Raw genomic sequence first — 23,839 nt, forward strand, 5'->3', positions numbered from 1 at the left:
CCAGTTTGTAAAATCCGTCATTTTTGCAATTGTCTGTGAATGTCCATTATGGACATTCATGCACCGATGCAAAAATTATGGATTTTACAAACTGTAAATTTACTGACGGGCATTCACAGACAGATGCAAAAATGATGGATTTTACAAACTGTTCCTACATTTACTGACAGTTGGCAACCCTGCTCCCCATACACATTACAGGTCTGTGCAATCTCCTTTAGATCTACCAACAACTATGTAGCGGAGGAGCCTGCCTGATTGGATACAGATTGATCCGACAGGTTAGGTCTGTCTGTCCTCATATTACATTTGGGGTTGATTTACTAAAACTGGAGAGTGTAAAATCTGGTGTAGCTCTGTATAAAAACCAATCAGCTTCTAGTTTTTTGTCAAGGCTTTAGTTTAAAAGCCAAGCTGAAGTTAGAAGCTGATTGGTTGCCATGCACAGCTGCACCAGATTTTGCACACTCTGGTTTTAGTAAATCAGCCCCATAGGTTTGGTAAACCTAAAGTTGCAAAGATTGTATTGTCAAATTATAAAGTGTATGGTGATCCTCATGGTGCCCTTTGATTTTTAATATCTGATTGATGTGTGATGCAATCAAAATAATCGAATCCACAACCAGTTGAATAGGCATAGCTTCACTTCCAATCAATTTGGACTTGATTTAGATTGGCTTCGATCTATTGAGTCTATCAGCCAGAGCAGAAAATGATTGATCGGCAGCACTGAGATGCTTTGGTCATGATTTTGATCGTATTTCAATTGATCAGATTATGAGACTAAGAACAGAGATGTGATCAATAACATGTGATCGGTATTTTTAAACTCTCCATCAAAAGCCAATTCCTCTTGTGTGGCATATTGATTGGGTTGTACTTTATAGATCAAGTATTCCTATCGGGAGTGATTGATTGGTAAACAAATCGATCATTTATTGAAACGTGTATGGCCCCCATGAGGTTCATCAAGTGGATTTCCTTGCTCTCGCAATAAAATAGTTTTCATGGCTCAGTATTTATAAATAATATCTGTATGTTTGTAAATACTTTTACTGCAGCCTGTCTCTGTCCCAGTTCACATTTGTGCAATGCAGGAACCCTGCGAATCCACTGCGGATTCCCACATCGCACCCGACTCGCACAGCAGTTCACACTGCACTATGCGAACTGCCGGGAGTGTCAACACATTGTTAATGACACCCCCATTTCAGTTCACATATCGCAGTGTGAACTGACAGTTCGGACATGAATCGGATCACATGGGTGTGAACTCCCGTGCGATCCGATTCAGGTGCGGACCAAAAAAAGGGTTCTGTGCGAGTTTGGTCCAAATGTGATGCAATATCAGCCATACTATCTGTATGGCTGAAATCGCATCGCATGTGATTTGCACTGCAGTGCGGTGCGAATCACATGGGATCTCGCAGGGCGCGCTGGTGTGAACCGCCACTCTATGTTGATCTAGGAATTCTATTTGACTTTTGTTTACCTTTAAGGCTGGGTTCACACTGCTGCGGTGGCAGACATCGCATGTGATTCGCAGCGCACTGCTGTTCACATCACATGCGATGTCTGTGCTGTGCGATATCAGCCATACAGATAGTATGGCTGATATCGCACCGCATTCGGTCCAAACTTGCACAGGACCCTTTTTTTTGTTCGGACCAAAATCGGATCGCATGGGTGTTCACACCTATGCGATCCGAAAATGTCCGAATTGTCAGTTCGCATTGCGATATGCGGGCTGAACTGGGGGTGTCATTAACATTGTATGACACTCCCCAGCAGTTCGCATATGGCAGTGTGAACTGCCGTGCGAGTTGGTGCGATGCGGGAACCCGCAGTAAATTCGCTGCTTTCCCGCACCGCAGCAGTGTGAACCCAGCCTAAAAAACATTTTTTATTGAGTTTCATCTATTTGACTTTTTGATCTAGTAGATGAATGAGATCCTATATATATTTTACTTAGGTGTCTGCTTAGATTCGGAGATGTATTGAGGACAGCTCCTGTGTCAGATAATTAGGTAATATTTACATGGAAACAGAGCAGCGTTACTCCAAACAAATAGACAAAGATTTCAGTCTAGCTGTGTGTTCCATTGCATGGATCAATATCCACGCTGCACACTTTAGTTAAAAAATGGCTTATTTTAATACAGTATTTCAAAAGTTTCACTTACATATATACAGAGGCAACAGCTGATAAAATATGATTTATTTTTAAATTCTATGTTACCAAAAAAAAGACACACATGAAATATTTTTTTTCTAGACTACAAGTTGAATAAACAGAACTGTTTAAATGACTAAAAGTGTATAAAATCAGGCGATCGTTCACTATCTACAAGTTTTCCATGCTGTGCATTCACTACTTGTGTCCTGAAGTTGGACGTGTCTGTGCATCCATAGACCCGCTTATCTCGTATTCTCCCTTTTCAGTTTACGGGCAGGCAGGAACAAGAGTGTCATCCTTTCCCCAGTAAATATAAGGAATAAACCACAGCAGAGCGGGCACGGATCCTGCCAAGAAAGTTTACTGATTCCCTAAAGCCTCATACACACGATGAGAATATCAGAGGAACGATCGTCCGTTTTCTTTTTGCATGCTAGTCTCAGTGTATAAAAGTCCTGGCTGCAATATGATTCAATGGGTGTGCTTTGAAGTTGCATTTTTGGTTTAGGATTTTTCTCACCTTCTTTATACCCTATAGATGCAATTTTAGTGAAGTGTAGCAATTGTATTAAAGATAAAAAATAGTGTTCATCTATTGGCCCAGTTCACCCAATTGATTTTTGGGGTGTGTGTACTTTGGAATATATTATGTTATAATACATATCACAAGTATAAAAAAAAATACAGGGTACTTTCTCACAAGGCAAAATAGGAAAGTACGCAAAAAAGTCATATACGTCAAACTGTCATTTCACTGGATTTCATTGCTATATTATAAAAATAGATTGTTCCTATTTTTTTTTTGTGATACCTTGTCATATAGTGTTAATGACAGTTAATGAATCTCAGTCTGTCACCTCGTCACATATGGCAGGAACTGTGAATCATTTCAAGGCGGATTTCCAGAGTCTGCTGTGATCTATATCATCCAGACTGTGATATGTACTTGTCAAAGGCTATTCATCGAAAAGATGCTATTCCTGAGATTAGCCATTGGTCTTGTGCGTAGAATGCCTGCGGGTGTCACTATGAATGGTGACCAGTAAGAAAAATAACATTATCATTCAAATGTGAATTTTATACATGCACTACTGTACTGCTATCCACTGCAATTAGGTAAAGGAACTAGAAGAAAGTGTGTTAGGGAGTGAATATGTGCATCAACCAATCAGCTACAATAATTCAACAGGTACCTCCTCTGCAACAGGTATCAATGATTGGTCCAACTGGTACCCAAAACCTGAAGCTGTTGCTCATAGCCGTTATGTGTTGACTTTCAAAGTGATGAATCTGCTTGGTAATGGCGTTCTGAGTTCCTGTTTATATATATATATTTATACACGAGACGTGACCAAAAAGTTTCAGCACTTTTATACATATAATAGAGAGTTAAAAAAAATTGTGGAAACTTCTTAAAGAACCCATATATATATATATATATATATATATATATATATGTATAACAGTGCTGAAACTTTTTGGACACGTCTCAAAAGTTTCAGCACGTTTATACATATAATAGTGTTAAAAAAAGTGCGGAAACTTCTTAAAGAACCCATATATATATATACATGTTCTTCAAGAGGTTTCAGCACTTTTTTTTAACTCTATTATATGTATAAAAGTGCTGAAACTTTTTGAAGTTTTATCTTCCCATGTATACTGTATATGGCACCTAGTTCTTAGCTATATATATATATAAAAATAACTATACTCTTCCCCTATATATTGTATATGGCGTTAAAGCTCTAGATGACATATAAAAGAATTCCGAGTACAAGATTAGCAAACTTAAGTCTTTTCTTTTTTTTTACATATGTTTCCCCAGAGCCCACCTAAACCCTTTTATAAAAATTGTATATATTACCAATGCAGTAAAAATAGTTTAAAAAAAACATATCCCTGACGACTCAGATGGGCACCTCCTGTACTAGAGGTTTTTCAGCCACTATTAACTCTTATAAAAAGCATTTATTATGTTTTTTTATGACATAATTTTTATAGTTGTACTTATAAACGGGAACGCGGATTATGATTATAATTACGTATAATTTAGTTAGGTTTGTACTTAGGGCATTGCATAGTTCAGCCCTGGCCAGGAATCTTCTTGCAGAGGACCACAAAGCTGGGTCTTCTCCATCCAGTAAGTGTACAATCTCACTGATACTCTTGACTCTGTTTTACTTTTCTTTCTTTTTCTTTTTTTTTCACAGGCATAGCAGCGGCTCATTAATTCGATCAAACTCGCCGACAACAACATCACAGATAATGGCCAGGAAGAAACGGAGAGGGGTAAGACCCTGCATGTTTTTAAATATTGTTTTTGAATGCAGAAAATTGTAAAAACTATAACTATTGATTTGTACAGCATCCATGAATGAGTTGTTTTCTATGGGTTTACTGGTTTCTGATGCTTTTGTTATTGTAGTTTTGTTTTACAGAATGCGCATGTAATTGTGTGTGCATTTGTGTGTAAGTCTGCAAAGTCAATAAAGATCGTAGATAGAAATCCCTAATTCAACTCCTCATGTCATTTGTTGTCTGGACTAATGGAGCTGATTTACTAAGGGAATGGAGAATATTCACTTTTCTTAGAGAATAATGTGAAGGAACATTCATTTTATAACCAAGCAAGTACAAGGCAAACTGGATAAAAAGGGAATTCTGCTAACTCATGGCTGGCTTAACTTGAACACACCTTATTCGCTGTGGTGAATAAACATTCTCTATGCAAAGTAAAATCTTTTCTTCAGTAAGGCTGGCCATACATTATACAATTTTCTTGTACAATTTTCCTTTAGATTTACCAAAAAAATATATAATATGAGGTCAAACCTGAACACTTTCAATTGGTATGCAATCAGGCAGTCCCGTGCACTACATATTTGAAGGTAAATCTAAAGAAAATTGAACTAGAAAATGTAATGATATTTGGCCAACCTAAATCAGCCGCACTGAGTCAAAGTGTAACAACCTATCGCTATTAATCAGAATGACTCTTTCAATGATCTGACTCCAGTCATAATAAATAATGTTGGTTGCTGTGGGTTAGTGTACTTTACACTTTAGCTTTGTTCTATGCACTGCTTTATTTATTTAGTTTAATACTGTCATTTATCTAGTGCTCTAATTTTTATGTGTTATTACAATTTATCATTGTAAGTGACAAAAGAAGGGGTGGCCGTAAACAGCCAAATCCCATCCCAATCTAATAGTCCACTCTGATGAGAATCATGCCATTTATGGGTACCCCTAACAAGGACTTCCAACCTAAAAAGGGCACATTATCCTTAACAAAGTTTCCCCAACTTTTAAAAAACTTCTCTGGGATGCACAACATCAGTTGAAATGGATATTCAAGATCCAGGATCTGTGCTGCAAATCATTCTTTATGCTGCCCTCTGCCTATACAGGGGTTGATTTACTAAAACTGGAGAGTGCAAAATCTGGTGCAGCTCTGCATGGTAGCCAATCAGCTTCTAACTTCAGCTTGTTCAATTAACCTCCCTGGCGGTAATCCAGAGTGTGGCTTTAGACCAGCTAGAAAACAGCGATTATAAATTAGAATCACTTGCAGAATTGAGCGATTTGTGGGGAAATCCGTCACCAAACACCAAGTAATGACAGCGACAATTCTGCAACTGAGCAAATTTCAGTGTTTTTGATTACATTATTGAATACATTTTATTATTATTATATTATTATTTGTTATAATTATAATATAATTATTTATAGTTATTTATTATATTATAATTTATGATTTTGTGTTTCAAACTTTATCATACCCGGGATGTCTTCTAGACTCTTGTTTGGGCAGATTTAATTGAGTTATTCCTAAGAATTACAGGCCTACAATATAAAATGCCACATTTCTATACAAAACATTGTACCGCTTTCAGCATTAAAAATCTGACATAATCATACCGCCAGGGAGGTAGGAAGGTTAAGCTTTGACACAAAAAAACTTGGAAGCTGATTGGTGTCTATGCAAAGCTGCACCAAATTTTGCACTCTCCAGTTTTAGTTAATCACCTTCATGGCGTAGATCAGATAATTACAGGTTTTGATTGCTTGTTTTTTTGCTCCTGGAAAAATCTTAGAATTTGGAAGCATGTTCAGTGGTTATGTCATAAAGGAAAGGCAAGCGTCAATCTATGTCTGTGCATGCTATGGGGGTTATTTACTAAAACCGGTGTGTGCAAAATCTGGTGCTAGATCTAGAAAACAGTCAGCTTCCAGGTTTTATTATCAAAGCTTAACCTCCCTGGCGATATGATTATGTCTGATTTTTGAATCTCAAGGCGGTACAATGTTTTGCATGGAAATTTGGCGTTTTATATTGTAGGCCTGTAATTCTTAGGAATAACACACTTAAATCTGTCCAAACAAGAGTCTAGTAGACATCCCGGGTATGATAAAGTTTGAAACACGAAATCATAAATTATAATATAATAAATAACTATAAATAATTATAACAAATAATGCTAATACATTTTATTCAATAATGTAATCAAATCGAAACACTGAAATTTGCTCAGTTGCAAAATTGTCGGTGTCATTACGTTCAGTGTTTGATGATGAATTTCCCCACAAATCACTATCGCTCAATTCTGCGAGTGATTCTAATTTATTATCACTGTTTTCTAGCTGGTCTAAAACCGCTTTTGATGTAAAGGGACAATTTTTGGCTGCCATGGACATTCTCAAGTTTCCAGGCAGAAAGAACAGTATATATAATATAAAACTACATGCAGGACACTGGACAAAGCATTAGGGACAAAACTGATGTGAAATGATTTGCTACAGTAATGTAATCTTACAGATTACAGTGTATTGTATGTGTTATGTATTTTGCACTTTTTTGAATTTGCCGCCGGGCTCCGCCCCCATGCATCGCAGGGAACGGAGCCTGGAACATTGATGATTCGGGGGGGGGGTCTGGAGGAGGATACAGCGGGGGGGGGGGGGACATCGCAGGATCCTGGGGACAAGGTAAGTAACTGTACCTGGATACTGCGATGCGATCCCGAGTGTGGCTCAGGGTTACCGCTATTGGTACTGAAAATTAACTCCAAGCCACACTCCAGATTACCGCTAGGGAAGTGAATTGAACAAGCTGAAGTTAGAAGCTGATTGGTTACCATGCACAGCTGCAACAGATTTTGAGTGCTCCAGTTTTAGTAAATCTCCCCCTATAAGTCACAATGAAATTATGACAATGTCAATGACCATCAGTCAGGTCATGTTGAATAATAATTGTGACCTGCAACCTTGCACAAACCTACCATGTGTGCAGAAAGTAATCTGTGACAGGGGACCATGACATCATAGGGCCCAAGTATATTTTCAACTTCTCCTTATTTATTAACATTTCCGTTTACAACAAAGCAACCCCCCCCCCCCCCCATCACATTTTAATATTTTAAATATGTTATCTAAAATCAACAGTCAAGGCCTAAAGGAGGCCCTAAAATATTTTTTTGATTGTGGTTTGAAGGGTTTGAAGGCTTTACTTAAGATGGCCATACATTATACAATTAGATTGTACAACCTTTGTACAGCCTCATTTAGATTTACCAAAACTATGTAACAAGAAGACAAACCTAAATCATCCATTGGTAGGTGTTGTGTGTTAAGGTAGTACAGAATGTGATATAATACTAATATAAAAGTGTTATATTAGTACATGTTACTATAGCTAAGTGCACCAGAAATGTTTTCTTATATGTCTATACATTAAATAAAAGTAGTAATTTTTAAGTTTTTTTTTTTTTTTTTTTATTCTGTCATGGACAAGTCTATACCTACCTAGTAGAATAAGACATCATTTGAAAAGAAATCATTTACTGCGTTGTTATTTTTTCCATATATATACTGTATAATTATGTTACACATAAGAAATAATCATCAATAACTTGAAAGAACTGGACAGAGTAAAAAAAGACAGGAATATTTTAATATATAGTAATACTTTACATTATAATAAATAATTTGCGTTATTGCTACTAAAATGGCACCATTTATATCCCCTTTTTTTAAATACATTAACATATCTTTAAAAAGTTTTAGCTACAAAAACAGAAAAGAAAAGGTATACACAAACGAACAATAAAGTAATAAAATAAAAAATAAAATGTATCATTATTAAAGTATCAGTACTAAAGTATTTAGTATTAACAATGGTTCATGTGCATTGAACCTAAATACTTACATTGGCTCAAAAGTTGGTTTGTACAGTAGATATGCATATATTTATGTTTATATTATGTTTTATAATCTGAACCATTTAGCTCAAATAAAATATAAGTTCTTATACCCGATTCACCTTTTATATTGAATCAAGTTAATACTTATTTTTGTACTACATGTATTATTTGAGGTGCTGGATTTTCTTTGAAAATGATCTGTTTGGGTTTATGGTAGTGGAACTTATAATATATATCAAAATATTATATAATGCATTACAAAGTAGATAGAGCTACTCAATCCTTGCCCCATTAGGAAGCTCACAATCTGATGTCTTTAACTAAATCTGGGTTCACATCTGTGCGTGAGCGGGACTGCATGTAAGTTGTACGCTTTTCCGTACCCACAGGAAAAACGCTCTGCTGTTAGTAAATGCACAGGGTTACCATTAATTCTTAATGGCACCCCAGCTCCCGCCGCACTGGAAATCACAGTGCATTTTCCCATGCTGGAAAACTATAGCGCTATGCAAATTGGCTGCGACTTTAGAAAAGGTGCAGGGACCTTTTACTTGTGTTTCCGTGTTTCCGCAGGTACAGGCTGCTGTGCCCATGCAAACACAGCAAGGTTGATTTATTAAAGGCAAATAGGCTGTTCACTTTGCAAGGGAATTTGCCCCAGACCTTAGAGAATGAGGTGAAGCTCTGCTTTTTTCTTGTGCATGATTGGGTATTTTTTGTTCACCATATTCACTAAGCTCTGGGGAAACTTCCCTTGCAAAGTGAACAGCAAGCAAAGCTAGCAAAAAAATAGCATGCCTTAAAAAGGGGATTTACTCCAGAGATAAAACTATAATTCTGTCACTCTACAAGACTCTGGTCCAGCCGCATCTTGAGTATGCCCTCCAGTTCTGATCACCAGTCCTCAGGAGGGATGTGCTGGAACTGGAGAGAGTCCAGAGAAGGGCAACAAAGCCATTAAAGGGACTGGAGGATATTAGTTGTAGGGAAACACTACAAGCATTAAACTTATTCTCTCTGGAGAAGAGAAGCTTGAGAGGAGATATGATAGTGATATACAAATACCGTACTGCTGACCCTAGCATAGGAAAAAAAATGTTCAGTGTGAGGGAGTCAAAAAAGACAAGCCGCCATTCATTGAAACTGGAAGAGAAGTGGTTTAACCTTGAACTGCATAGAGGGTTCTTGAGAGTGGTACTGTCAGAGCGGTGAGGATGTGCAACTCCTTTCCACAAGCAGTGGTATCAGCAGGGAGTGTCACTAGCAGTGGCGGCCCGGCCATACAGGGTGCAGGGGCACCGCCCCCCTAATCCATGTGCCCGGCCCCTAATCTACTTGCAGGGCATCAGAAACATGGATTTTTTTTTTTTTAGAAGCATATGAATAAAGCCTGAGGCTCTAATTTGCTCCTGCGCCCTGAGCCCTCCCAGTCGCGTGACAATAGCAAATTAATATTCGCTATTGTCTTCCTGATTCTCCTCCGGCCAATCAGGAAGATTAGGAAGCGGGTCCTGAAAGCAAATTGGCCGAGAGGAGAAGCATTTGTATTGGAGGAGAAGAGGTAGAGGAGATGCAGGGGAAGCCGCCATTAAGGCGAGAAGGAGGAGACGCCGCCCGGAGGAAGCACTGCCCCGTGACCTAGATGTGGTAAATGGGGGGCATCCAACCGGGGGAGGGGGGTGCGGCTGATCGGACCAACCGGGGCTGGGGGGAGGTGGCGGAAGGATTGTTTGCTGCCTCCCCCACCAAAAAAATATAGCACTAGCCGCCACTGGTCGCTAGCTTCAAAAACGTATAGATGGGCATCTTAAACAATTGCAACATACAGGGATATGGGATTTAATATTGACATTAACTCACATAAACACCACAGGTTGAACTGGATGGACTGGTGTCTTTATTCAACCTTACCAACTATGTAACATGTAACAGCTCAATTGCCTTTAGTAAATAAACTCCAAAGACTCCATGTAAGTAGTGTCTTAAGTGAACACTGAGCTGAAAAGCAAAACGTGCCCACCAGAGGCGTAGCTTGAGGCCCCCCCCCCCGCCAATACCACCTGCTGCTTACACTGCGCATGCATATACACCCACCTCACGCCAAGATACTCAAAGTGGCTTAAGAGTTTTGAGTCCCCAGAGTTCCTCCTTTCATCAGAGGACAGGGATCACCCCTTGCAGGTGACTTGGCAGAGCTCCTTTCCCATCCCAGCATTGTATACAGCTCCCCACACACACACACACACACACTACACAGGGCTGAAAACACATTCCTTTACACACAGTCTGTCAGTCTTCACTGGGTGTATCTGGCTGTTATGTTGCCCTTCTGACCTGTGAAATTCTCTGGTCAGAACGGCAGTGTAGCTGCAGTAGGCACATACACCCTGTGTAGATTGTGGCTAACTGGCTGTGTTTTAAAGGAATGTGATTTCAGCCCTGTGGAGGAGGAGCAGTCTAGAGTGCTGTAATGGGCAAGGAGCTCAGCAGCTGGACATAGTATCCAGGGCGGAGGGGGTGGTCTGTCAGTGTTGGCAGGTGTTGGGGGAAGGTCAGGGAAGTGGGGTAAGCAGACTTCCCCGGGTGGGGGGGTACAGAGAATCCTAGCTGGTGACTAGGAGACACTGAGCTGTGTCTTACCTCACCAGTGACATCGGTCCCATCATGGCTACAGGACGGCACTCTTCTCCTCTTGCCTCGCTGAGCTCAGTTACTATTCCATGTTGCCAGCACACAGCACAGACACTTCCCCATCCTGGGCTGTTGTCACCCCATGCTCCTCTCCATTCAGGAAATGGCTCACGGCTTCCCCCCAGCCAATGAGAACGAAGGGGTGTGGACTGTGGAAGGCAAAGTGAAAGCCCAGTACTGGACCATGGCTGTGGGGCCCTAGGGCAGGTCAGAGCTGGATTTTGTGGAGGATATGATAATATGACAGGGAGGCTGCAGGGGGCCCCCTGGAGCTAGGGGTGGGGTTGCGATTGTGACCCCTGAGACACCCTATGCTACGGCCATGGTGCCCACAATGTCAGAGCTGCTCCGGATGACTGGTTATCTGATGGCTGATTAAGAAAAATACAAGACGCAGCACAAAAGACAGAGGAAGATCAGATCCAAAGAATGAATTAGAAGCAGGGAAACCCTTGGAAATTAGGCATTCAGGTACAGGTTTCTCTCCAGAACATCCTCAAAAGAAAAATGAGCAGCACAGTAGTGACATTACCAAAATTTCACTTCTAAACTTGAGACTAGCAGTCAGAGGCAGCAGTGCCTTAGATGATCTTACACTGCAGATTGATGTCTACAGAACAGGGGTGTCAGGACACTGTACATATAAGAAAGTACACTTTTATCTTTTAGGGGTAATCCAAGACAAATGGTACATTTTTCATATTATTGCTTAGGCACAAATAAAATTTCTAGATGTTCCCTGATATTATGAAATATTCCCTTTTTTGAGATGAGGCCTACTTCAAAGTGATTCTAAGCTTAATACATTTTTTATTTTAATGCAATGGTTATCAACCCTGTCCTGTGATATCATTTGCTGCTCAGTGATTGCAGTATTCTAGTCTGCATCTCCCCAAGGTAATACATAAAACCTGGCCTGTTAGTGGGCCCTGAGGACAGGGTTGATGACCACTGACTTAATGCATTCCCCTCATCAATGTAAAAAGTTTTCTGGGAAAAACTGTGGAACATATATAACATTGTAAAATATACTAATGCGTGTACAATAAAGGGAAGGCTTGATTAATGATTTCCAAAAGTTAAGTTAGATAAGTATCTGTGTTTCTCATTATAGATAATCAGATTCCAGCTATCATGTTTTCAAGGCTAGGAAGGACATAAATGAACACATCTTATGCTACAAGCATATTCTGAAAGTTTATTTGCTTTAGTTTTGTTAAATCAGAGAGGCTTTTTGACTTATTTTTAGTCTTCTTGCGAAATACAATTTTAAATGTGCTTCAAGGATTCTTTATTAAACCATTTTTTCTTGAAGCCTCTTAATTAGGACTCCAAATTATTGCATGTTTGAAATTTTCATGGAAACTTCAAGAACCTTCCTGCTATAAACATGTAATGAGTTAAGGTTGCTCCCTTGTTGGTTTGTCACACATTGTTTTTTTGTTTTGTTTTTTTCTAACAGATTATAGAAAAACGCAGGCGAGATCGTATCAATAACAGCCTGTCTGAATTACGGCGGCTTGTGCCGACTGCTTTTGAGAAACAAGTAAGTCATTTCTTCAAAAGTTTTTTTTTTTTTCATCCGTTCTACTGTACCTCTGATCTAAAATTGTTGGTTCTCTTCAAGGCTCATTAAAATAATATTGCATGTGGCCTTATCTGGCACAGAGCTTGCTTTTCAATTAAATCCTTTGTTGTGGTAAAACTGTTAAAACATAATCCAGTCATGAAAGTGGGGAAGAAATATTTCCAGTACAGTTGTTCTTTTCCCTTAGGGATAACATCGCTCATGATGCCTCAGTTGCACTCAAGAAAGTATTGTGGTTGTTTAGACACAGAATAGAACCTATTGTGTTCCCTATGTGATAAATCAATGTTGTATTCCAAAAAAAAGATTTTTTTTTTAGTTGCTGCGGCCGTACACTGGTGGCGGCTTACACTTGGAAGTTGGTTTAAAACCAAACTTATGTTTCTGTTAGTTCCAGAATCATTGAACCTAAGTCCTGGTTCACATTGATGTGATTTGGCATGCAATTTGACTTGTCAAATCGCATGCCAAATCGGTGGCAATTTCCGGCAATGGAAGTGTCCAAATCGGTGCGACACCACATTAGCGGCGTCACACCAATTCCCAAAAGTAGTACTACTCTTGGTGATTTCGGGATGCCATTTCCATTGACATCTGTGCAGAAACCCGCACAGATGTCTCTGAAATTGCCCCTGAAGTTGGGACTGACATGCGGGAATAAAATTGTGCAAGTTCAGCGCAGATTTGGGGAAGGGTACAGAAAAATTTCTGCAGCATTGAATGTCCCAATGAGCACAGTGGCCTCCATCATCCATAAATGGAAGAAGTTTAGAACCACCAGGACTCTTCCTAGAGCGGGCTGCCTGGCCAAACTGAATAATCGGTGGAGAAGGGCCTTAGTTAGGGAGGTGACCAAGAACCTGATGTTCACTCTGACACAGCTCCAGTGTTTCTCTGTGGAGAGATGAGAACCTTCCAGAAGAACAACCATCTCTGCAGCACTCCACCAATCAGGCCTGTATGGTAGAGTGGCCAGACAGAAACCACTCCTCAGTAAAAGGCACATGACAGCCTGCCTGGAGTTTGCCAAAAGGCACTTGAAGGACTCTCAGACCATGAGAAACAAAATTCTTTGGTCTGATGAAACTAAAATTGTATATATATATATATATATATATATATATATATATATATATATATATATATATATATATATTAACAACTCCCAGGATGGACGGTAAAAAAAATTCTTGTGCAGGAGCATTGTCGTGTTTGAGAATCCACTTGTCAGGCTAAAGTTCCAGAGTTGACCTCAACCCAACAGAACACCTTTGAACACCTTTGAGATGAATTAGAGTGGAGTCTGCGAGACAGGCCTTCTTGTCCACAACAGTGCCGGACCTGGTCAAACATTCCCATAGACACACTCCTAAACCTTGTGGACAGCCTACCCAGAGGAGTTAAAGCTGTTATAGCTGCAAAGGGTGGGCCAACTCAATATTGAACCCTACAGAGTTAAGGCCCGTACACACAATGCTAATTTCAGAAGGGAATTGACGTTCGACAGCCTGTTGTCCGAAATTCTTACTGTTAGTATGCTTCTTTCGACATCCGATTTTCATTTTTTGTAAGACAAAAGCTGGATGAGCAGACTAGTACATTTTTGACGAACGACAGCTCAACATCCGATTTTCGGATGGTCAGTACAGAAATCGTCACACAAAAGTTGAACGTACAAACACGCATGCTCAGAATCAAGGAACGAGCTAGAAGAGTTTGGTCTTGTAAACCACTGTTCGTAATCTAGAATTAACATTTATGATGCGGAAATTGATGAAATGTCGAAATGCAGCGCACATTTTCATCTTCTTTAATGGGATAATTATGAAGCTGCTTTGCTGGTGATACTGATGTAGTTATGCCAAACGTATTTTAAAAGGCTTTTGTTTTGTAGTGATATAAAAAATATTAATATTATGGTTGTTGTTTGATTTTTTGGGGAAGTTACCACAAAACTATTATCCCTGAGTTTTTAAGATCAAAGATACTATGCTATACTATACTATACTATGTTGGTGTCCCTTGTTAATTTTCCATTGTGTTGTTTTTAATGTAACTTCCTACTCCCAAACTGTCATTTGAAGATCAGGAACAATCTGATAATCACGAGTCAACACTCACCAAACTTCTACTAGCATAAAATTTGCAGAAGGGGCCCAAAGGGTGGCGCTCGAGAAATTAACTTCTTCTTTATACTCTCATAGTACGTCACTACATTTGTGTTTGTTGAACGACAATTTGTGGATAGTTAGTATGCTAGACAAAATCCTGCACATGCGCATTTGACAAAAATCAGAAGCTCGGTCATACGACAATCAAAACGTGTGTAAGAGGCTTAAGACTTGGATGCCATTAAAGTTCATTTGCGTGTAAAGGCAGGTGTCCCTATACTTCTGGCAATATAGTATATATATATATATATATATATATATATATATATATATATATATATATATATATATATATATATATATATATATATATATATATATATATATTTATATATATACACAAGTTAACATATCTTTATAGAAGTGGACTCATCACACTTAAAATTAGAGGTCGACCGATATAAATCGGCCGATATTTGGCGTTTTTTACTTAATCGGCATCGGCGGATTGTGCTGATAAAAAAGGCCGATTGTAACTTCAGCCGTGACTGGCAAATTACTTCTGTAATAGAAGTTAATGCAAGTTTCCTGAGGTTATCTGTGGAGAGGATGCTCTCCTCCTCTGGGCAGCCTGCCAAGTCTGATAAGAAGATACATTGTATCTTTCAGGTTCTTTTATCAATAGACTGAACTCCGTGTGTAGATTTTCTCAGTTTAACCATTTAAAGACTAAACCTTTTCTGACACTTGTTGCTTACAAGTAAAAATCCTGTATTTTCTGCTAGAAAATCACTTAGAACCCCCAAACATTATATATATATTTTTTAGCAGAGACCCTAGGGAATAAAATGGTGGTTGTTGCAATATTTTATGTCACACGGTATTTGCGCAGCGGTCTTTCAAACGCAATTTAAAAAAAAAAAAATACAGTAATGAATTAAAAAAAAACCTAAGCAGTAAAGTTAGCCCATTTTTTTTCGTCCAAAAGTTTTGATTACCTGTTTTTGTGTATTTAATATTTAAGATAGTTTTTTTTTTTTTTTGTTTTCTAAATTATACATACAAGTGAACTGATTGGAGGTTTGTTTTGTTTAATGTTTAAATGAAAAAAAATTCTGTATTACTTAAAGCTGCTTTCACACTGGAGCGGGCATGCGTTGATGGTAAAACGCTGCTAGTTTTAGCGGCGCTTCACCGTCATTTTAGAGGCGCTATTCGGCTGCTAGCGGGGCGCTTATAACCCAGCTAGCGGCCGAGGAAGGGGTTAATTGCGCCCCTGAAGCGCCGCTGCCAAAACGCTTTGCAGGCACTTCGGCAGCGGTGCGCATTCATTTCAATGGGCAGGAGTGGTGGAGGAGCGGTATACACCGCTCCAAAGATGCCGTTTGCAGGACTTTTTTTTACATCCTGCCAGCGCATCGCCTCAGTGTGAAAGCACTCGGGATATCACACTGAGACTGCAGGGGAGCCGTTTTACAGGCACTTTACAGGCACTATTTTTAGCCCAAAAGCGCCTGAAAAACGCCCCAGTGTGAAAGGGGTCTAACTGTTAGATTTTATGAGATGAAGGGAAAAAAAAAAAAAAAAAAATCGGCCAAATATATCGGCCCAAAAAAATCGGCATCACATATCGGCCATCGGCCACCGCGATTTCTAAATATCGGCATCGGCATCGGCCAGAGAAAAACCCATATCGGTCGACCTCTACTTAAAATGTGTTACTTTGCATGCAGTTTATCATTATATGCTAGTGGCTATTTCGAGCTGGGATAAACTTGGTGGATTTACAAAAAAAATCATGATTTTGCAAAGTGAACAGCCCCTACTTCTTTAATTAATCTATTCTATTGAGTGACCATAATGAGCTTCTCAGTGGAATGGACAGGAAATCAGAAGTTAGCAATACAACTTGCAGAATAGAACAGAGGCACCTCTATGGGGTGACTGATTAAAGGAATAGATGGTAGACACTTATAAACTGAACCTTCTTTTAGCTAAGTGAATAAGGTGAAGCTCTCATAACCTTGATTAACTAGTCATATATAGGGGAAACAAAGGATTATGCCTTTCAAATTGTTCAAGAAATCACAGCTTTATTTTTTCCCATAAACTAACTTAGAATTTAGTTTAGGTAAAGCATTCACCATGCTATGTGATTATTCACTTCTCCTCTAGTTAATCAAAACCGCAATCTCTGGAGTGAGATAAATACCGATGTCTACTTACCTGTATTGACAGACATACGATGTGGAAATATTGTCATGGTCTGGAGTATCCTGCAATGCAATAGGGTTGATTTACTAAAACAGCACGTTTTTCACTTCACTTTATTAAGGAAATCACTGTTGATTTGTGTGTGTGTGTGTGTGTGTATATATATATATATATATATATATATATATATATATATATATATGTGTGTTCGAAGTGGAAACAGGTTGACTTGGCTAAGAGACAGATGTACTGTTTTAGTAAATCCAGCTCAATATGAAAATGCACCTAATGCACCTTATTCTCAATATCCAGTGTCCACTAGTTTTAATGACCACTAACAATTTTTGTGCAGAATTAGCCAGAATTAGCGAGTACTCTAAAGCAGTGAAAGTATCGATCCTCGTTAGCAAAGGGATTACTTCTTTCATTGCATATGTCTTCAAATAAAAAAAAGAGCCAGTTAAGTAAAGGAAACTTACATTTAATTACAATTTGATTAATAATTAAGTAAGAGATGTGAGAAAACAACATGTAATATATTCCCCTGTTACAGCTACAGAGCGACCATTAAATACCTTTAAGAGTAGACTTTAATGGGTGGTATTTTTTCAGGAATGCTTTACTAAACTAAATGTACAAGCACATTTCGCATTTATTGCTGGCCAGTGGGGATGTACTTAGTCATTGTGCTTTGCCTGTAGTAAAATTACCAGCTTGGTGCACCAAGAGAGAAATAATCAATGATGAACCTGTGAATACTCATAAAAGTTAAATCAATAAAAAAAAAACAAAAAAAAACGATGAACATTTATTTTATTTTCGATGTAGTGGGGAGGGTTAGAACCTCTGTCAAAGTTTTACTGCTGTCCATGTCGCTGCTGGGAAAATGTACCCACACTTCCTTTTTCAAAGCTCGCCAAGGGAGTTAAAGTATTCTATCCATCAGAAACATACAGCAGTAAAACCTGACTGAGGTTTTCACACACCATCTGAGGAAAAAGTATCTGGGAGGTGATGGGATTTTAATCTTTGTTTATATGAAGGCTGTACTGAAAGTAAGGCAAAAGTGGGCATAACTTTTTTATTAACTTACAAAGGTCATTCAAACTCCCATGTTGGTGGAGTAAATCTTCCTTCTTCTTCTTCGTTCTCATTGCAGGTCAATAATGGATTCCAAGCAGAAGCCATCATTGGGTTCTGACTGTCAGTCTGTGTCAGTGGTCGCAGTAGTTTCTTTTTCTTTAAACTTCTTCAACCATCTGTGCTTTTGTCAAAGGTGTCAACTCTGTAAATATTCTGTAGCCTTCTGTGATAGCCTGCACCTCTCCTTTGTCAAAAACTCAATGATGTTTCTGCTTGGATTCCATTATTTACCTGCAATAAAAAAGAAAGAGAAGAAGAGTTACTATAGAGGAAGTGTTACTCTACCAACATGTGGAATTTGAACAACCTATACAAGTTAAAAAAAAAAGTTAAAAGTTATGCTTTTGCATTACTTGTGGTTCAGTCATTACATAAGGTGGTGAGAACAATTGGTTGGCTCACCGGCTAAAGGTTAGGCTGCTCAGAACAGACAGGGCTACCCTCCAGTGTATACCCAGCAAGATACAGAAAAAAATATTTACCAATAGAAGGAGCACCAGACTATAGAAGATTACAAATGAATTTCTTGAATGAAATACAGACAGCACTTGCTCCACCTTAGACTGATATAAAGTACCAATGCTATGATGGTATATACTGTGAATCTATTACTATACCTATATTGTTACATAAAAGCAAAAACATGAGCCCATATTGTATCGTGTGCTAGAAAAATATTAGGAATAATCAATTAATGGTTTAAAGTGACAAATATAGTGCATAGAGTGATGACTGTGCAAAACAACATCTTTTTTCTGTACACTAAAGTGCTGTTGTGCTCCATTTCAAAGCTGATGTCTGTGCATCCACCTCGTGAAGAACTGTAAACACTCCGCACTCACCAGATATGATGGACTCCTTTACCATATAGTAAGGAGAGTCTTCTGAGCTTGTAGGTCTTTATTGGGAGACCTATCCCACTGCGATATCCTTTGGTGACTCCCATGGATGGAGATTACCTCCAATGATGGCTCCAGAGCTCCAAAATCAGGTTGTGCAGGTATGCAATGATTGGAGAGAAAAACTCCTCATAGTATAAAATCCTTTTGTGATTTATTCAGTATAAGGCATTTTACATGGTAAAAAACTTTTTAAGACTCTTTATGACTGCATAAAAATTTAAAGTAAAAAAGGACTGAGCGTCACAAGTAAAAACGCCTTTTATAAATGGGAGAGTAATGGTCGCTGCCGGGGGAATGATGCACGGGAGATTCAACTTGGCGCGTTTCCTCGTCTATGTGCGATGTTCTCAAAAGCAGCTTTTTTTTTACAACGTTGCACACCAGGTAACCGTCAGCGACCATTACTCTCACATTTCAAGAGGGCATTTTTACTTGTGACGCTCAGTCTTTTTTTACTTTTAGTTTTTATGCAATCATTCCTAAAGAGTTTTTTTTACCATGAAAAAAGCCTTATATTGAATAAATCACAAAAGGATTTTATACCATGAGGAGTTTTTCTCTACATTCATTGCATACCTGTACAACCTGATTTTGGAGCTTTTTGATTCTGGAGCCATCATTGGAGGTAATCTCCATCCATGGGAGTCACCAGAGGATATCGCAGTGGGATAGGTCTCCCAATAAAGACCTACAAGATCAGCAGACTCTCCTTACTATACGATAAAGGAGTCCATTATATCTGGTGAGTGCGGAGTGTTTACAGTTTTTCACGAGGTGGATGCACAGACATCAACTTGGAAAAAAGAGCACAACAGCACTTTATTGTACAGAAAAGAGCCTTTGTTTTGCGCAAGTCATCACTCTATGTACTATATTTGTCACTTTAAACCATTAATTGATTATAACTAATATTTTCTAGCCAACAATACAATATCGGTTCATGTTTTTGCTATTATGTAACAATATCGGTATAGTAATAGATTCACAGTATACACCATCATAACATTGGTACTTTATATCAGTCTAAGGTGGAGCAAGCGTTGTCTCCATTTCATTCGTTTACATTGGCTCACCTAAGGGGATAGCATTGATAGCAGCAGCTCAACCACACAGGTAACAAATTCACCAAGGCGTGGGTGTCTAACACTTTTTGTTTTTCCAAATTCATTTCTTGGTTCGCACTTTTAGTAGTAATTCTTCACACGTCCTATCCCAGTGAATATGCTAGAAGTGCGGAAAAATCTCTTTAATGGGGAGAAAATCAGCAATGACCCTTCCCCAACAGAAGTGTCAGCACTCATTCATATATAAGAAAATACACTTCTGGTTTTCCAGAATCCAGGACAAAAGGTACACAAAAGTTAATCTAAAGGTTAAATAAAAAAAAAAACACAGACGTGTTATAATGGTTTTGCACAGAGCAGCTCTGATCCTCCTCTTTTTGGTTTCCCCGCCGGTGGTCCTGGCTCTTCCTCTTGCTTTTGGTCAAGCCTCTTGCTATGGGGGCACTTGAGCAGGCTTGCTCCCGAACCATGCTCCTGTAAATGGACATGGCCCATTCACACACAGAGCACAGCTCCGCCCCAAATCCCCCCCCCCTTTCATGCCAATGGCTCCCGCTGCAGCATGAGCCAATGCCAATGTGGAGAGAGAGTCCCGGGACAGCCAAGGAGGCTGGTGGTTTTCAAAAGTTGGCGATAAGTACGTGTTTCTCATTTTAGATAATGAGATTCCACGGAACATCCACATGGACCATACACTATGCCTGTGGGTTATTTTCCAACGTAGGGGTGTCCTGGCAAATTTGGGTAACTGGTTGGACACATCTGGCCTGTCATCTGGCCCTTGTAATAGGCAGGATTGTATAATAAATGTGGTACTTTAATTGTGTTGTATGCTGGATCTTTTGTCTTTTTTCCAGTGTTTTGATTCTTTTCCCACTCTATCTATAGTGTAAGCCAAGATGTGCTTTGATAAAGGCTCTTTGTATGTAAATTGTATGTAATGTGATGACTACATATTCACCCATTTTGTACACTTGCTCTGAAAACCTTTAACAAACCTTACCTGATTTTTAAAAATGGATAATCAGATTCCAGCTGTCATGTTTTCAATGTTAGGTAGGAAATAAATGAATGCATCTTATGCCGCGTACACACGACCGGACTTTACGGCATACTTGGTTCGGCGGACTGGAGTCCGTCGGACAATTCGGTCGTGTGTGGGCTCCAGCGGACTTTTTTTCCCCAAAAGTTCAATGGACCTAGAAATGAAACATGTTTCAAATCTTTTCGATGGACTCGAGTCCTGTCGAAAAGTCCGCTCGTCTGTATGCTAGTCTGACGGACAAAAAACGATGCTAGGGCAGCTATTGGCTACTGGCTATGAACTTCCTTGTTTTACTCTGGTTGTACGTCATCACGTACAAATCCGTCGGACTTTGGTTGATTGTTTGTAGGCAAGTCCGTTCATTCGGAAAGTCCGTCGTGAAGTCCGTCGAGACAAAGTCTGCCGCAAAGTCCGCTCGTGTGTACGCGGCATTATTGGTTGCTACAAGCATATTCTGAAAGTTTATTTGCCGTAGTTGTTTAATCAGAGAGGGCTTTTTGGCTGATTTGGGGTCTTTCTGTCTTTCTGTGAAATACGCTTTTAGTAAAAACCAGTAGAGTAAAGGAGACTCTTCTATCATTTGGTCTGGCACTCCTTCTAGAGGTCATCACTTTGTCCCTTTTCTACTAAAAAGTGATTTTTGTTGGCTATGTCCCAATTGTAGTAGTCACTGTGACCATACCAGAAGCGCAAAAAAATCTAGACAATCAGCAATAAAAAAGGATTCCAACCCTTCCACACTCTGTGTACAAGTTGAAAAAAAAGAAGCGGAAGCTCCACATTAAACACACATTTTACGAGATGATTTACATTTGTAAAGTGATAATGGATTAATTATGGGTCTTGTAAACTGATAATGGCCTAATTAACTCTAGATACCAAAGGCACCAGTGTAGTCAGAGTGCACTAACTTCTGCTTTATGGATCTCCTCTGGGACAAGTAACACAAAACAACCAGGCTCATTTTAAAACAGACATAGCAGTTCAATAAAAGCATAGAATCTGTTGTCTGCAGCAACAGGAAAAAAACCCATTAGGGCATTTGTTGATGAGCTGGTACTGTACCTTCTGTCTGATCCCACATTTGCTAATTATGTATGTCATGGTGGGTCAGGGGTCTACTTCTGATGCAACAGGAGGTGGGTCTTTCACGTGCCAGATTTGACATCAAAACACTAGAATCATTGAGATTGATTTATTTTACGGCATTGATCAATTTACTCATCAAATCAAGTGAACATTTGCTTTGATTATCCAATTGTGTGAAAAGCAAATTTCTTTTTACTTATTTCATCTGCACATGATTGACCATTCAAAATGAATAGGAATTTTCTTTTTATGTGATTGGATAATTTAAGTGAATATTCACTTGATTTATTGAATGAATGTTCTCAACCCCTTTAGTAAATCATCCCTTATTGGGTTCAAACAGATCATGCGCAGCCAGAAAAATTTGGTATTTGTTTTTTAATCAACTGTATTTAGAGTCAGCGTGTCACTTAATGCTTTACAGAATGTGTTAAAATAAAGTTCACGAAATAAAATAGACAAACCATTTTGTAAATACATAAAGTAGAAGAAGTAGCACCGTCATAAATATATACCATATACTTTTGAACTGATCAAGGATCTAGCATGTCCACTTGAAGACCAGGCTTTTTTCTGATACTTCTCACGTAAATGTAAAGATTTGTATTTTTTGCTAGAAAATTAGTTAGAACACCCAAACATTTTATATATATATATATATATATATATATATATATTTTTTTTTTTTTTTTTTAAACAGAGGCCCTATGGAATAAAAATGTGGGTGTTTTTTTTTTTTTATGTCACACAGTCTTTGTGCATTTGTTTTTCAAATGCAATTTTTTGGGAAAAATAAACATTTATTTTTATTGTGCAAAAGCAATACCCAATTGTTAGATAAAAAATAAAAGATCATGTTATGCTGAGTAAAATGATACCAATATGTCATGTTTTAAAATTGTACACGCCCGTGGAGCAGCGACAAACTATGTACATCATATTATCCATAGGCAATGCTTTAAAAGCCTTTACAGGTTTCCACTTTTGATTTAAACAGGGGGTCTGGTACTGAAATTATTGCCCTTGATCTGATGTTTGCAGTGATACCTCTTCTGGCATCTTAGACCATAGAGATGATCAGGGCCATTCCGGTCCCCAATCAGCTCTATGGTCAGCCGGCAAAAATGCCGGATGCAATCCTGGGTTCCACGGTGGGACGGGAGAGCCCAGCAAGGCACCAGAAGGTAACGAGAGGGGGTCCTATTTAGCCGCTAGCATTGCTTTTATAAGAAAGTGCTCTGCCTGATGTTAAAAAAAATACCAGGATGATGCCTGCAGCAGCAGGCATCACCTGGGTATAACCATTCAAAGTCAGGAGATGTATCGGTAAATTGTGGTTAAAGTGGTGTTAATCCCAAAAGGAAACATTACTAAATTGTTGCATACCTGTAGTGGTCGCATTAGTTTACTTTTTTAGGCTTTTTTTCCCCTTTATTTTCACCTGGTCATCTGGCCAGTTACCAGTGGTGGCCCATCCCTAGAGGGAGCACGAGTGCTACATATCAGTGGCACCAGACGATGGATTTCAATACAGGGTGGGTGTTTTTTGAAGCACCTGATTTGAGCCAGAGACTAACGGGCTTCAAAAAAGGGTGGCCTTGGAGCGCAGA

General features: G+C 38.9%; 1 protein-coding gene across 2 annotated transcripts in view; it reads left to right on the forward strand.

Moving 5' to 3' along the window:
• HEY2 (hes related family bHLH transcription factor with YRPW motif 2) overlaps window positions 1-23,839 on the forward strand; it is a 53,900-nt gene that overhangs the window by 765 nt on the left and 29,296 nt on the right. For both annotated transcript variants that reach the window (XM_073627198.1, XM_073627199.1), the window contains exons 2-3: window positions 4,390-4,468; window positions 12,536-12,619. In XM_073627198.1, coding sequence (XP_073483299.1) covers window positions 4,390-4,468; window positions 12,536-12,619 — 163 coding nt within the window. The remainder of the gene's footprint in view (window positions 1-4,389; window positions 4,469-12,535; window positions 12,620-23,839) is intronic.

The sequence above is a fragment of the Aquarana catesbeiana genome, linkage group LG04 (assembly GCF_042186555.1).
Source record: "Aquarana catesbeiana isolate 2022-GZ linkage group LG04, ASM4218655v1, whole genome shotgun sequence".
NCBI lineage: Eukaryota > Metazoa > Chordata > Amphibia > Anura > Ranidae > Aquarana > Aquarana catesbeiana.